General features: G+C 36.4%; 1 protein-coding gene and 1 long non-coding RNA gene across 5 annotated transcripts in view; one reads left to right on the top strand and one right to left on the bottom strand.

The window, feature by feature from the left end:
• Positions 1-17075, bottom strand: part of LOC107671592 (glypican-5-like) — a 125808-nt gene that overhangs the window by 74798 nt on the left and 33935 nt on the right. For 3 of the 4 annotated variants that reach the window (XR_001632222.1, XM_016464506.1, XM_016464505.1), the window contains exons 4-6: positions 8372-8517; positions 6289-6348; positions 5262-5384 (exon numbers count right to left, since the gene is read on the bottom strand). Coding sequence is in view for 3 of the 4 variants with exons in the window: in XM_016464506.1 (XP_016319992.1) it covers positions 5262-5384; positions 6289-6348; positions 8372-8517 (329 nt within the window). In the remaining variant the exon portion in view is untranslated. The remainder of the gene's footprint in view (positions 1-5261; positions 5385-6288; positions 6349-8371; positions 8518-17075) is intronic. The other variant, XM_016464507.1, reaches the window with a different exon arrangement.
• Positions 3437-17075, top strand: part of LOC107671593 (uncharacterized) — a 21759-nt gene continuing 8120 nt past the window's right edge. Inside the window, exons 1-2 of the long non-coding RNA XR_001632223.1 lie at positions 3437-3447; positions 15293-15299. This is a non-coding gene — a long non-coding RNA (uncharacterized LOC107671593). The remainder of the gene's footprint in view (positions 3448-15292; positions 15300-17075) is intronic.

Raw genomic sequence — 17075 nt, 5'->3', positions numbered from 1 at the left:
TACTGGAGTAATATTTTATTATACGTATCTGTACTTTTACTCAAGTACTTGATTTGTGTACTTCGTCCACCACTGCTTGCTTGTGTGTGCGGGTCATGGGAATGGGTTGGGTGTCCTCTATCCCAGTGTGCACTCAGCTGGCTCGACTTATATTATTTAATATGACCACTTATCACACACTCATATACACACACATAACTAGTTATCCAAGTGAGGACATAAGACTTCTATTGTTTTTAAATAAAGCTAATTATAATTACTAACCCAAACCCAAAATACACCATGTAGTCAAATAAAATAAAATAAAATAAAATAAAATAAAATAAAAATCTGAAAACAATGGAAATTCCCCATCATATATTGTGTTTATTGGAATTAAAATAACGTCAAAAGTAAATAAATGGCTTAATCTAAAGAAAGGACTTCAATTTTTGAGCATCACCATTTCTAGCGTTTCCATCAACCACCCCACACACACAAAATCAGAATTTTCAACACCAGTCCTCACCAAAGACGACTTTAAATGTGTCTCAGTGGTGTGATCTGTGGATGAGGGCCACACACAGAGGAAGAGACAGAACAAGAAACTGAGATACTGAGTACGAGGAAAGAAGGAAGCAAAGAGAGAGAGAATAAAATAAAATAAAATAAAATAAAAATCTGAAAACAATGGAAATTCCCCATCATATATTGTGTTTATTGGAATTAAAATAACGTCAAAAGTAAATAAATGGCAAATTGAGCCATTTCTATCACCACACACAAAATCAGAAATGACACAGAAAACTGTAGCTGTAATATGGTTTTGTCACTTTTGTCACAAAAAATCCCAGCTATCAAACTGCATCTTTCTCCACTGACAGCTGAAAATAATAATAATAATAATGCTCTGTCTGCTGCTGTGACTGAATGTGTATCTGACACACTGGTGTAGTAAAGCCTCCCTCTTAATCACTGCTCCTCCCCTCACGCTCACATAGTAAAAGAAGCAAAGAGAGAGAGAGAGAGAGAGAGAGAGAGAGAGAGAGAGAGAGAGAGAGAGAAAGAGAGCAGATCAGGCTGACTGAATGGTTTCCAGATGTGTGAATGGTAAACAACTGGTTAATCGTGCGGGCATAAAAATCTGTGGCATTCAGAATCTCTGACCAAACATCCCAGACTCCTCCAGAACTACTACCAGAGAACGGACACGCATGGACAGATCCATATGCACGCAAACACATGCTCGCTTTGTCGCCGTTTCTTGTCTGATATCTACTGTTGAGTATTTCCAGAAGCCTAGCATGAAAGAGCTGAAAACAAATGAGAAATCAAATCTCCATCTCATCTGACATGCTTTGAAGTCATCTGTGCATGAACATGAACCTTCACGTATATAGATTTGACTGATGAAGCGAATGTGACGCAATTACAGAGAAAGAGACATCCATGTGTGTGCAATATTTATTCTCTCTATATGGGTTTTGCTCCATGTATTTAGAGGGCACATTCCCAGGCTGGGTGTTGGGATTCTCTCCTCCACTGTTTCCCACACAGAGCTCACAGGAGGCCCTTTGTTCCAGCTCCAGGCGGCGGGGGACCCAGATTCAGCACAGCGGCCCCTGAGAGACCTCCCTGCATTCACCTCACCTTCAGAGGTGGTCACTGCATTGCTATCCAGTCTTTGAATCTTGTCTATTTATTCATGTCTACTAGCTACTTCTCTCTGACTACCGCTGTTTCACACTGACAGCAGTTTGTTTCAAAAAGTTTTGGTGATTTGACATAACATGAGTGACTAATTTCAGCTGATTTTTTAATGTAAATGAGCAGTGACAAAATGCAGCGACTATCAATGGGAGTGCAAACAGTGAAGTTCAACACTTTTTACATTTTAAAAAATAATAGAGTGACTGTAGTGATCACTAGCGATGAAATCACTGTCAGTGTGAATAAAACTTAAAGGTATGGTTCACCTGAAAAAATGTACATTTTGTCATAATTTACTTGTGATGTAGATACCAGCCTGTGTCTAACAACAATAGTCCTCTTTGACTTTCACTGCATGGACAAAAACACTGAGAAATTTTCATAATATCTTCTTCTGTGTTTCACATGAGAAAGCCTTACAGGTTTGGAAAGACATAAAGGTTATTAAATGATGAAAAAAAATCATTTTTGGGTGAACTATCCCTTTAACTGTCCACTTTTAGGACATACATAAACACCCAAAACTCAATGCCCTAACTAGGTGTGACACAAAAAGTGATAAGTAATTAAACACGTCTTCCATTTTAATAAGAATTTTTACTCTGACCAACCATAAACACAAAAAACAATGAGATAGAAACCACTGTAGCTGTGATATTGTCACCTGCCTGCAAAATGCATCCTTTTCCATTGACAGCTGGTAAAAATGGCTAAATATCTTGTGTGTGTGTGTTGTGTATATATATATATATATATATATGTGTGTGTGTGTGTGTGTGTGTGTGTGTATGCACAGTATGTTGTATGTTGTATTATGTGTGTGCATTTACATATTCAAAGTAAAAAAAATGGTATGGTCTATTATTATAGAGTATATTCTACATATTGTAAAGACGTTTTTTTATAAAAAATTACCTTTAACAATTGTGTCCAGAACTCAGTGCTGATATACAGAGATGGAAGAGTTATCTTATCTTGAATCTTATTCAGTTTGGACACAGTTCTGAGACCAGCAGGGATCAAATCTCAGATCAAGGGATCAATCTAAATCTAAACTCAGTCTAAACTGGAATGTGAGATTATCAATCAATCCATTCACCGGTGTAGTTTGAGGTCCACTGCAAAGAGGGAAGTTCTGCTCTGTAGAAACCATTAAGTAGTTGTCATGCAACATATCTTTTATCCAAAATGACTGGGACAGTTCTACTTGAGTAAAGTGTGCTAAAGGGCACAGTGTCAATGGCTAATGGATTATCTCTTGTGTGATTTGAACCTATAGCCTTTGGTTTCCCAGCCCAGCTATTTAGCCACTACATCACACCACCCAACTGATCAACAGTTGTGGTGAAGTTTTAGCAGGAAACAAAGTGAGATTCTTGAAGACAGCAGAGAGTTGCTTGGAGTAACACCAACCCAAATGTAAAAGAGCATCCAATGCGAGTCATAGAGACCCTGGATGACTTAAGGTAAACTGCTGAAAAGCTAAAACTAGCTTAAAGTGGTTTTACATGGTTTCTAGCTGGTTGCTAGCTAAACAAGTCTAGACATTCACATTCATTCCAAATAGCTACAAAATGTTACAAATATCTTGTATTGTTTCTGTTCTGCATCTTGCTGGCAGACAGACTCTTCTGTTGGAAACACAGAGTGTTAGGCCAAATTTCAAAGACTGCTTAATTGAGAAAGAAGAAAAATGTCAGACAGAAACGGGGGTGAAGAAAAGACAACTCTTTTTTTGGACTGCAGTAGAGAGTGTGTGTTTTTACTGGAGATCACAGTCCTTACATGCTGCTCCAAGTCAACATGAAATCTACATCAACCCTGTTTGCTTTAATACAAGTTCCTGGTCTTATGGGAATGATTCACCAGTGCATAATTGTCCAAGAACAACTACAAAACAAAAAAAGTTTGTAATTTTACATCAAAATGTAATAATTTGCTACAACTCAGAAATAACTTCATTGATTGATAAAAAATCATCATAATCACTTGTTTTTTTTTTTTAATTCCCTTCCACAATCCATTTTTTCTTTGAAAAAAATGTCACATTATGGAAAGCACAAGCTTAAAAAATACAGCATGTTCTATAAAGCTTTTGACCAAGAGTACACAAATCATTCAGTACCATAGTATACTAAATATCAAAGTAGCATTGCATTACCATCTAACACTATGGTACCACCAGTACTTTTAATAAAGGCATTAATATGGAGGAAAGCCATATATAGATTATTTCTATCTGTTTATCTTTTGCGCTGCATTGTTGATGGCCAGGATTTGGCTGGTTGCTATAGAGATTGATGGGAGGCAGGGCAACCACATTTGGGTATGGGGGAAGGAATGAGTGCGAGTGAGGGAGAGAAAGAGAGAGAACATTGTCATAATTGCATGTTCTGCTGATGGTGCTTAAGAAGTGAAGCCAGCAGGGAAATGAAAGACAGATCGCCGTTTGCAGCGTAACCTCTCTGAGAACGAGAGAGTGATAGATATGAGAGAAAGAGAATTTCATTGGGCCACAAACACCACAAAACAGCCTTGGCACTATTCAACAACCCCAAATCACTCTGAGAATTTGGAGAGAGAGAGAGGGAGAGAGAGCGAGAGAGAGAGCACGAGAGAGAAAGAAAGGGGAAACAACAAAGAAAACAAAACTTGGCAACTTCAATGTCTCCTGGCTGTTAATGCTACAGCAATCCTCTGTGTTACCTTACATCGGTTAAGCCGTTTGTCACTGTTCGTTAGGGTGAGTTATCTTTTGAGGCATGAAATTAGAGCCAGACATCCATTCTCAAAGTAAACACTTCTCTCTGAGGAGCAACAGATTTGTTATAAATCTATTAGGAGTCAGTTGGTGTGACCCAAAGGTAATTTCTCATTAATGGAGGAGCTCTGTGGGTGCGTTTGGCTTTTCCATCTGTAATTTCTTGAGTGATTATTTGCAATGATGTGTTTCTTTGTTCTTGAGAGCCCACATACACATACCAGACCTAAGCCAGATGGGAGCTGGCAAACCTCTGACTGTATAACTTCAGGTTTGCATTGGGTTTACCCTGCTGAAAAAAACACTTAAACTAACCTAAGCTGGTCTGCAGCTTGGTCAGTCTGAAAAGTGCCCAAAAGTGCTTCTGAAGTGGCATTTAGGAGTCTTTACAACACAGACTTTTCAGTTTAATGCTTTTCAGGGGTGGCACACATGCATTTACACTTAAATTACAACTTACAAGGGCTGACGTGGGTCAGGGCAGACATAGTTTAGTCTGGCTTTTATGTGGCATTGTGTATTTATGCTGAATTTTGAGCAGTCACAGAGTAGCCTTAAACCGGCTATGTAAAGATGCCTTAAAACCAGCCAGTAGACCAGCATGACCAGGCTTAGGGAGACCAGCTAAGACCTATACAAATAAATTTAGGATGTTTTTTTTTCTAAGCAGAGTCAAGAAAAACATAATTAGTTTTAGAAGTAAATGTTGTGTTGTGCACTAGCACATACACAGTCCATCTCACACTTTGTCCTAACCTCAAAACCAGTTTCTAGTGAGAAGTAATTGATCTGTCCACACTGAATGGCTCACCTTTTGACTACGTCATCTCCACTCCAACACGTGAGCTCGTCGATGCCCATCTCTCCCTCGCACAACGTCTCCGGAAGTATGGAGAAGAAAGACTTATACCGGGAGATACACCCCGTAAACTCCCTACAACACAAATCAATAAATAAACAAGACATTCAGATAATAAGTAATATTGTGAGACATAAAAGTTTTAAAATGTTTTGAACGATAAATCCAGAGACCCCATTGTTAACAACAGCTTTAGGAACGTATTTTGAGGCTATTTGAGGCTATAAAATAAAATTAAATAAAAAAAATTAATTACATTTAATTAATATATATATATATATGTGTTAATTAAAAAAGTGTGTGCATATTGTCCCTCTATCAGATGGATTTGGTGGAGAGACGGAGATGAAAAATTGTCTGTCCAAACAAGTATATTTCAAGGATGACCTTTACAGAGACAACTGCAAGGAGGTGGGTAGTTACAGGTCACATGCTTAGTAAGGAACCAATCATGCAACCTGAAATTACAATTACTATTACTGTTTTTGTAATTGTGAAATTATAATTACGGTTTTCACACTTTGGTTTATTGCTTGATCTGAACCCAAGTTCGATTCGATCCCTCACCCATCAGACCACATTTCTAAAAAAAAACATTCAGTTTTCAGTTTCTAAATAACATCCAGAGTCAATATCGAACAAATTATGTGTTAACATTAGTGGTTCACATGCAAAAATTAGGCCAGACTGCATTCATACCAAATGTGAATCAGATGGGAAACCACATGAACCATAGTCATACTTGGGTACAACTTTTCAGCTTTCACAGCAACCAAACAAACCAAACTCTAATGACAAAAGGGCTCAATCAGCACCAATAGCACTAGTGTGAAAACACCCTAACTGGTAAGGTAGTAAGTGGGTAAAAAGAGGCAGAGATAATCTATATTACCCAAGGAAAGCACACACAGATATTCAAATTTTAAGTAAGATTATCAGAAATAAACGCAATTTTTTTAGTAAATATATTCATGCTTACCGTGCAACTTTTTTCAGAGTTCTACCTCTATCACTCTTGGAGGTTTTCAGAGGGAGTGAACTGATAATGGTCCAATCCCCCAGTACAAGACAATGGAACAGTCCAAAGGAGGATGAGGCAAGCAGTTTGGAGGACAGAGAGATGGAAGAAACCAAAGGGCAACAAAACAGGGGGAGGGGATGATGGTGAGAGGGAAAGAAAAATCATGAAAATCATTCATGCACATGCAAACCAGACCTGGAAGATGGGTTACATCACACTAGCAATGAAACTCAACCAGGCGGATTCAGGAAGTACTGAGATCAAACTGACCAAACCGAGATCACAACAAAAAGTATTTGAAAATTAGACTAAAAGAGATGTATTTTACATTTAAATATGATGTAATCGAATCATTCTGTGTTTAGTGTTGCTTTAATGCTTCAAAAAACATTACTAATGTCTTTAGTTCAAATTTATCCATGAAATGAACTATGAACTAAGAATTTTTACTTCCAGAACCTTACTGTTGAGCTCTATTATTCATGTCGATGGAGATTCAACATGGATGTAACAGACAGCTTAGCAGTCCATTAAACCATTTAACTATGTATAGCATTGTGTTCTGACCTCTGATCGTAATAATGATGATCACTCTAGCTATTCTTTGAAAATAATTGTACATTTTTAATTTATAAATTTCCTGGCTTGCTTGACAGAGCATTTCCGAAGACTTTTAGTGCAGAGAGATGATGTCATCCGTATAGTGATGAGTGTTTGCTGTCCTCTGCTCCACCGACTCCTGCACACCGGAAAAAAAACCTCTAATCCATTTATCTCTCTGTGTTCCTGCAGGCAACAGTCTCAGTGCCAGTTACAGCACTGTCCTTGCCAGCCTACCACTTAGTGATGGCTATCTGCAGCGTGTGTGAGGGCCTTCAAGATCTGGGTCTGAAGACACAATGTCCAATAGCATAATCAGGGTCTTTTGAGACACTTGCCAAATGGGTAAATGTGTCGGTTTGACCAAAGTGTGTGTACCTGCATGTATATTTACACACTTTATGACATGTTTCTTATTTCAGACAGCAAGGAATCACATGCAGAGGAGTTTTTAATACAGATGCACAATCTATCGGTAGTCATAGCCACATCGTTCGGTATTAGTGCTTTTATTATTGGAATAGGTCTGATTAAAACGTTTTAAACAGATAACAGAGGTTAGTTTTTATGTACATGTCATAACGCTTTCTATGCCAGATTACAAAAGTGTATTATATAGTAAAATAGATGGACACATTTTAATGTTTTGTAATGAACCCTTAAAAAATACAGAATATGGGATGTTGGCCAATAGTTTGACCATGATATGTCAACAATTAATAGCAGGATTAAAAATAAACACATAAAGGAATACACAAATGAAAATAAATAATACATAAAATAAAATATGATATGATATACAAAGGTACATTTAATATAAATTTCAATGCATTTTTATTGTGTGTGTGTGTGTGTGTACCTACTTAACCATAATTTGGGGACAAATTTGTACCCAAAAGTGAGCTAAACCTGAGAAAATCTTCAAAAATCTCCAAAAACCAGTCCTCATTTGTAAAACTGGTATAAAAATAAACAAAGTTTTTTTTTAAATGCAGAAAGTTTCCTGTAAGGGGTAGGTTTAAGTTGGTGTAGGGTGATAGAATATACAGTTTGTACAGTATAAAAAACCATTACGCCTATGGAATGTCCCCATTTAGATAGCTAAGTAAACGCGTGTGTGTGTATGTGTGTGTGTGTAAAATTATTAGAATGAAATACATGATTATAAATTAATTAAATTTATTAAAATTAAAAATATTTAAAATAGTTTTAGATTAACTATAACCTGTCAACTACCAGTACATTTATAATATTGGTTGTCATATCAATTATCGGGATTGGCCAATTAATTTAAATACTGGTGCATCCCTAATTTATCATTTAAAGGCAGATCTTCAGGTTACAAAAAACTCTACCTCAAGACTTTGAAGTATCACAGAGCTGTAAAAATTGATTTTTCAATAAATGAGTTTTGGTGACAGAACAGAGGATCCAGCCTAACCTGTAAAGGTGAGCCAACATGCCGATCTTATCGGCTCCTGGAACGTCCGGTGAGCTGTTGGCAGGTGGCGGTGTGACTGAAGTTGGAGGAAACGTTCTGACTGTGGTTGAAGACACATTTGAAGAGTGCCCACATACCTTATCCACCTGAAAGACAGAGAGACAGATGAGAGAGGGTTATGTTATGTCCCTTCAGGAAGACAGAACGGATGACGTAAGTGTGTTTGTCTCTGTGATAAATGAAACTCTAATGGAAAAGTAGAGACAGTAACTGATCACATTGGAAAGTCCCTACCATGATGGAAAAACAAACGTGTGTCTGTGTATAATCCAGTTTATCTCATTAGAGACTATTGCTGTAACACAGGTTCTCAATTTGCATTTGCTTTTATATCTACACCTCCTTCACCTCTATCTCTTCCTCGTTCTCACACGCACATTTAATCAATGCCGTTTCATCCCACTAAAAGCTCCAGCAGACGTCACCAGTCCATTAGTCAAAGCAGACCTGACTACAACGATCCAAATGATTACCCTCAGTTTCTGCCCTCTCCTATCAGTCACCTTTAATAATGACAATTTTATGTGGCATTAATAAATCCTTATCTCCTGCATCATTTGTCATTGCTCTGGGAGCTCGGACGTGAAGTTGGAGGTCAGACAGTCTTCGCTCCGACACTCGCTTTACTTCCTGAATGAATAACAAGGTGCAACCCTGCATGATAAATACACTGAAAGAAATACTGTAAGATGTACAGAAATGTACAAAACTGTCACTGGGGCAGTATACATTCAAACGTTACTAATAGGTACACTTTTTATACCAATATGTACCTTTAAGGTACAATTATGCACCATTTAGGGCTAAATAAGGTTCAAAAGATGTACCTTTTAGCTTTTGTACCTTAGTGTACCATCCCAGTGACAGCTTTGTACCTTTTTTCTGAGAACAGAAACCATTTTCACTCAGAAATTGCTGGTAAAAGAAATGGCAAGTGGCGTGACATTTTAACGTGACAATTTAAAATGACATTTTGAAGTCGAAATGCTTATTTACATTTTATGAACAGTTTTTATGGTGATATGGAGAATGTCTGTGTTAGCAGGGCAATGTTTCACTACACATACGAAGTCCAAATTTATGAAAAAGTCCTCAAAAGTATAAAACTGCTAAAATGACTTGACTTTAAAAAAAAAAAAAAAACTGCAAAACTTGGTTGGAACACTTGTAGAAAGGTTCATATATGGACTAAATGTCCTAAATAATTAAATCTAAGTCCTAAATAAAATCTAAAAATGCCTGTGAGCAAGAGAGTATTAGGCTTGAGATGAGCCTTTACCACTGAATGCAAAGAAATGACGAGACTACCACAAAAATGGGTTCAGACGCAACAATGAAACTTAACTGCATCTGCTCCACAAACTTTACGGTTTCGCTTCTTTTTATTGAATAAAAACTAAAATTTTCATTTTTAGTGACTTTAAATCAATCTGTTCACTACAAGTTAGTAAAATGATATGAGTTTTATTCCAAAATCCACAAATAGCACCTCTGTCTCTCACACACACACTCACACACACACACACACGCATACAAACAGAGTCCATAAGAATCAGATGTCTTCCTGGACACGATACCAGGCTAAAGGAAAAGAACATTTAAAACATTTATTAAACTACAGTATATTTAAGATATCTGATATCAGTACATTTAATATACTTAATAGCTTGTACAAACATTATTAAACACTGACATGTGTTAAATATCAGCTTTAATGAATAATAACAAACTGAATTGGTGTCTTTCTTTTACTTTTAGAAGCCTTTGAGCCTAAAGGGAATGAGGCATTATGAGTATCGGCCAAACGTGTGGAGTGCTGGGAAAATATTTGTGTTTTGATTTTGTTGTATTCTGTGTAGTTTATTGATTTACCCTCTATTGTAAATATTTTCTATCCTCCTTTTTGACGAACAGCATGGGAACCACCGTTTCCCCGTAAATAAACTCAGCGGTGGATTTTGGACCAAGATCTCAAACACACAGTGGTTATCCTTGAACCGTCATGCATTTTATCCTGGTCCACGTGTAATTTCTTAATCCTAGTCAGTTATATGTAATTGAGGTTAGAAATCAGCTGCAGTTCTGCATATTTAAAAAAAAAATCGGATTCAAGCATAAAGAAACTCTTATAATATCCTGAAAATCTGAGATTCAGGCAGTTACATGAGCTTCTTTATGCATGGATGGAATTACTCTCCGGAAGTTTCCCTATGCCCAGTATCAAATTATTTTCCATTCGGAAAGTCTTGGAATTTTTTCCTGTAAGGCTTGGCTTATTTTATAAGTTAATAAAAATTCAATAAATCCGCAAAGTCTTCTCTCTAAAACATGACAGATGTTCTGATGGTAAAAAAACTAAATGTCTGCAGCCCAGAATGAACCCAATGGCCTTCTCCCGATCTCCTCCTCCTGTAAACAGAGTCCAGAATATTTTGAGATTTGGTCATTTTATCAACAGTCAGAGGTGGTCAAAAACACATCTGTAGTGTAAATGCTGATCTTTTCTGAAAATCCTTTTTTAGCACAGTGGATGATTGAGAGGTGACTTCTACTACAATTAACTCACCTGTCAATCATCCAAAGTGTCATGTAATGTGTGTGTGTGTGTGTGTGTGTGCGCGCGCGTGTGTGTGTGTGTGTGTGTATGTGTGTATATATATATTTTTTTTTTTTTAATGGTAAGGTTTAATGGTTCACTAATCCAACAAGAACTGGTTGAAGACGAGCATATTAGTTTGTCTTCAATTTGTCTCAGTTCACCACTATAAGGCTTTTGGTGTAGCAATTACTTACACTGCAACTTGTTCTTTAGTATCCATAATAATACATTAATAATGACGATATTTCCAGAACAATTTTTTCTGCTCCTTGGGATGAAACAATATTTAACAAGTATTCATCTAGAATAATGGCCATCAGTGTCCTATAACACCACATTACAGCGAAAGCCAGAGTCTTAAACGAAAACACAGATCTTTAATAAGAATCGAAAGCATGTGAAAATAAGCATTAAGCATGCGTGTGTGAGAGAGAGGGGCAGAACTGACCTCAGCGACACCCTGATCTGTGACACTAAACACAGTGGGTCATTCCACTGGTCAACTGTTACTCAATTACCTACTGTTGAAAGCAGAGGTTTGCTCTTGTCTGGCGAGTATGTGTGCACCTGTCTGTCCTTGTAATATCTGTGAAATGCCAGTGTGTGAAACATTTGGGGTGTGATTAGACGGGTCTGAACAGTGCTTTATCTCATGTGGATGTAGTCTCAGTGGAAGAGCTGTAAGCGCCTGGCCTTGAGTAACAGACGGACTGTGTATCAGAATCAGAATCAGAATCCACACTGATGCAGGCTCATTCGCAGAAAACTGGTGTTCTAGCTTTTTAGCGTAGTTCCTCTTGGCCACTCTAATCTCCTTATTCAGTGTGTTTCTGGCCTGATTGTACAAGACTCTGTCCCCCCTTTTGTAGGCGTCCTCTTTGGCCTGACGAAGATGACGAAGTTTTGCTGTAAACCATGGCTTATCATTATTGAATGTTAAATGAGTCCTGGTAGGGTTGCACATGTCTTCACAGAAACTGATATATGATGTTACAGATTCCGTGAGCTCGTCCAGATCGTTGGTGGCTGCTTCAAAAACACTCCAATCAGTGCAGTCGAAACAGGCTTGCAATGCCTGCTCTGTATTTGTGGTTGAAAGCGGGTGATTGGCTGCAGTTTTACTACAGTGTGCTATGAGGACGGCTAATTTAAGGCGTGTGATCTTTATATGTGGCAACCGCTCGATCTATATCATTTATAGAGGACTGTCTGTTTTAAAGACAGGCTTTTCCTTCAATCATCATTTTTGTGTAAGTCTCTCTCTGGGGGAGTATTGAGTTACATGGTGTGGTGATAGTGCGTGATGAAGTTTACTGATCTAAGAATCCGCTCCAGAGGCAGCACAACTTTCTCAGTGCTCTCTTGCCCAAAACGTAGTGACGTAGAGACGTAGAGAGACAGAGACAGAGACAGATAGATAGATAGATAGATAGATAGATAGATAGATAGATAGAATAAGGAAAGAGAACAGTTTGCCAAGCTTACGTTTCAATATCATTAAGTACATCAAATCAGCAATGAAATCTGAAAATGGTATCATAATTTTTGCCTATTCCGCTCAAATCACACCCCAAAGGTTGTTCTATAATCTGGATGAATAGAATAGAATAGAATAATGTTTTAGTCATGATTGGTTATTAAAATAAAACAATATTTAAAAAAATATGTATATTATTTTTATATTATTTTTCAATTATTAAATAAACAAACATATTACTTCTTCAGCAACACACAAAAAAGTTCTGTTGCAATTAATGCTTTCTTTAAAAAAAATAAAAAAAGATCATGGATCATCTGGATTTTATTTTATATTAATTTCAGTTACCAGTCTCAGATGATTAACTACTAACCCACAACACCCTCAGGAAAAAAAGAGAGAGACAGAAATCAGCAGCGAGGTTTAAATTGTGGCACATCCAATGTTTTATGTTTTGCATTTGAAGATGCCGACTGGAAGTTGTAAATGGAATTTACAACCACTAAACGAACAAACAACAAACACATTGTCTGTCGCAATGGGCATTTCTAAGCTGTGCATTGCTGTATATGTTTCCTATATGCTATTTGTCTCCTCAGTCTGTCTCAGCCAAGTTTGTGGTCTGGACACACACTCCACCTCAGAAAGCTTCCCAGATTTAAATCATTCTCTCTGTCATTCTCTTTACTTACACACGGTTGCTCAGGATCTGACCCCAGACTGGCTGACTCAGCGGCTGTTACGCTCACTTTCCTCACCTCTCTCCTTTCCTTTCCTCTCCTCATCTTGTCCCTCTCCTCTGCTATCCTCTCAGATCTCCTTTTCTCTCCTCCATATTTCACTCTAAACCGTAAATATTCTGTTTACGAGCATATTTTCTGTTTCTCGGCAGTTTGTCATAATCATTCACACATCATTTGCAATCTGGTTTCCCAGCAAACGGATGTCGCCAGCCTCTAATGTAACTGCCTCCCCAAAACATCAATTTAAGCAACATTTTGAAAGATGATGCACTGGGAAACCAAATCAGACATAACTCTGTTTAGGAACCAAAAATGTGCATGAGCATAAAAAAGCAAGAATGAGGAAATTCTTCCATGTCCTCTAAAGGTCAGGCTTCTGTTACAACGTCTCCATTCAGTTTCATTAGAATCTGGGTCACTATCGACGTCCCTGATGCACTGGAGTGTTATGATACAGTACTGGTTATTTATACATTTAAAACAGAGTAGCTTTTCTAGTAACACACTATAATTTTATTGGGGTGACAAGCAAAAAAATAAATAAAAAATATATATATATTTTTTTTTTGTAATAAATAAACTATGACGTTTTATATATATATACATATATATATATATATATATATATATATATATAATAAAAATAAAGTGGAAAATAAAATATAAAATATAAATATAAAGCAAAATAAAAAAATATATTACATTAAATTAAGTTCAAGTATAAAGTAAAAAATATATAAAATAAAAATAAAGTATAAAATAAAGTATAAAACAAAACAAAACAACCAAAATAAAAAATATTTTAAATTAAATTAAAGTATAAAGTAAAAACTGTATATAATAAAAAAATTAAGTACAAAATAAAGTACAAAATAAAGTATAAAACCAAACTAAACCAAACTAAAATAAAGTAGAAATAGTAGTTATTCTAGTAAAAAGCCATAATTAATAATAATATAATATAATATAATACTCTGCTGTTCATCCATGCTTTAAATTCAGTGATAAATTTATTTATTTACTTTTAATTTTACTTAAACTTGTGTTCAAATTTGACTGTCACCCTAATTGAGATCCTCACTGATTTTGTGCCAGATAAATATTCTCTGATGTGTGAAATAAATTACATGTAGTGATTACTGATATCATTTTCTATTATATTCTTTAAGAATAACAATAAATAAAAAGCATTTATATAGGCACTTAAGTGATTTTTATTTATCAGGGATAATGAATAAAATTAAAATAGTTGTGTTCATGTCTGATATACTGATATCAATTGTTAGTTTGTCAAATATGGATCACTTTCTCTCCTGGCTATTGAAGTTCACAGCACTGGTCTCAAGCCACAAATTAACAATTACATGAATATAAAATGCTATGTGAGCCATCTGGATGTCAGCGAAGAGCTGCATAAGTCAGGATCAGCGCTGATCCGATTCCTCATTCCTCCCAAATCCCAGAACCACCACCTTTTCCCGACCTGTTCCGCTATTACACTATTAAACTCTCCAGGCTCAAATGCAAACATTACAATGAATGTTCAAATTCATAGATTCTTAAAATATCTCTTCCCATATTTATAATCCAAACATTTCTAGACAGATTCTCATTTCCTCTTAATTATTCATATCAAATGGACCCTAAGTCTGTGAAATCCTAGTGCATCAGTGCATATAATAATTTCCTGTATGCATAAATTTGTGTTCACAGGAATGATTATATAGTACCAATGGATACATTTTGCACACTAAGCAAGGGAAAAGTCAAAAAAATGAACAAGAAAAGAGAAAAAATAAAGTGGGATGGGGGGCTTTCTCCTTCACTGCAGTCATTCTCTCCATCAGATCGGGAAAATAAATTGCTTGGTGAGGTAATTGATTCCTCACTTTTTACTCACTGGAAAGATGGATTGGTGAAGGGATATAGAGTGATATGGCACTTTCCAGAAATAGGGTACAAAAAAAGGGCCTGTAACACTTTTATTTTCTATGGATTTTATGAGTTATTTTTTTAATCCCATTACTAAAATTTCTCTAAAGTTTAACAGTGTCTAAAACACTGCACTGCATTGCATACAATACAATACAATTCAATAAAATAAAATAAAAGCCCAAACTGTATTTAGCTAATTTATTTCTTCTTAGATAATAGTTCATATAAATATCTCTAACTTATAACAAACAAACTAAATTAATTAATTAATTAAAAAATATATATTTCTGCCTCTAATGCAAAAGGATGCCAAATTACACAATACTTGTGGAAAGAGTCAGATCATGAAAAAGTGAAGAGAAAAAAAAAATAGATAAATGAGAGCTAGAGGAAGGTGAGTAAGAGCTCTTTTACTGACCCCTCTCTCGTGGCCGTCTGTGTTCTGGGCTTTGGAAATCTTTTATAATCCCAGGGGCCTTGTTTCCATTATCTAAAAGCACAAGCTACTATCAAAATTCCTGTGTAAGACTGTAATTAGAGCCCTCAGTTAAACCTCGGAGGAAATAAGGTAGAGCAGCACATTAACTGCTTGGGACAGCGGATCATGAATTATTACATTTTTCTCATTTTTGTCTGATGTTCGCTCACAGTTGTCAGCAGCCACTTTGAGGCACAGCAATTACGAGTCACCGTAAAGACTGTCTGTTTCCACGCTAGCAACATTGAGACATCACAACACTTCAAATGAACTCTGACCTCACGTCTACAGTCCCGTTCCAGCTCCAGTTGGGAAATAACGTTGCGGTGTAAATCCTGTCATTCAGTCTAGCAGTAGAATTATTAATGGACCTTAATCATGTTGAAATATACAACATTAAATGTATTAAATATAAAATGTTATATTACTATAGAATTATATAATAGAATTATATCATTATACTTTATATCATATTTTATTTTATTTTATTTATTTATTTATTTAAATTGTGTACACTACTGTTTAGATGTTTGGGGTAGATCGGAAGGATACCTGTTTGTTGTTGTTGTTTGTTGTTCTGTGATTGCAAAGCTGAATTTTCAGCAGCAATTACTCCAGTCTTCAGTGTCACATGATCCTTCAGAAATCATTCTATATTGGCTTTCTTTTTAATTTTATTTTTTTAAGAGCTGACACTTTCCTATCAAAGCTTTAAAAAAAATGATTTATGGGACCTCTAGAGATGCTTCGGAACTGAAAACTGAATCCTATTGCGGGGTGGACATTAATTTAGTGGCAAGTAAACAAGATATCCTTGAGCCCACGTACTGTATACATTACGCTTTGGGTCTTAGGGCTATATCCAATTTCAATTTTACCCTCTTTTAAACGTCACATAATAAATGCATATTGCATGTTTGGTCACTGTACCTGTCAGTCATATGGCCCCTTGCTGTCTAAGTGGGCAGATTTTGGCCAGAATAAGCACATAAGGCCCTTACCCGAAAAGAAAGAACAATGGAGGAAAGCTGCGCTCTCTTAATTGTATAACCAGCACTGACAGTCCAGAATTTAAAACACAGACATTTAAAAAACACATGACACACACCCGCACACATATATACATGACATTACCCAAGTTCAGCTGGTATCACAACCCAGCATAACCTAAACCCAAAGGTACATGTGTGTGACACCTGATCTACAGGGATTTAAAACCACACACTACACACCAAGACCACAGAGATGTAAAAAGATACCCCAGTCCGCTTTTAAAAACCTCTCGAGTTACTCTCTCTCACTCCCTTCATTCCAGTCGTGCAGTGCTGGTCAATAGAAGTCTTTCAGACATGCATGAGGGCAGCCAGTGCTGTCAGCACCTACAGTGTCTCGACAGACCTCTAAAACTTGAT

Source organism: Sinocyclocheilus anshuiensis, unplaced genomic scaffold, assembly GCF_001515605.1.
Source record: "Sinocyclocheilus anshuiensis isolate Anshui unplaced genomic scaffold, SAMN03320099.WGS_v1.1 scaffold1149, whole genome shotgun sequence".
Lineage (NCBI taxonomy): Eukaryota > Metazoa > Chordata > Actinopteri > Cypriniformes > Cyprinidae > Sinocyclocheilus > Sinocyclocheilus anshuiensis.
This window is presented reverse-complemented; position numbering and strand designations above follow the sequence as displayed.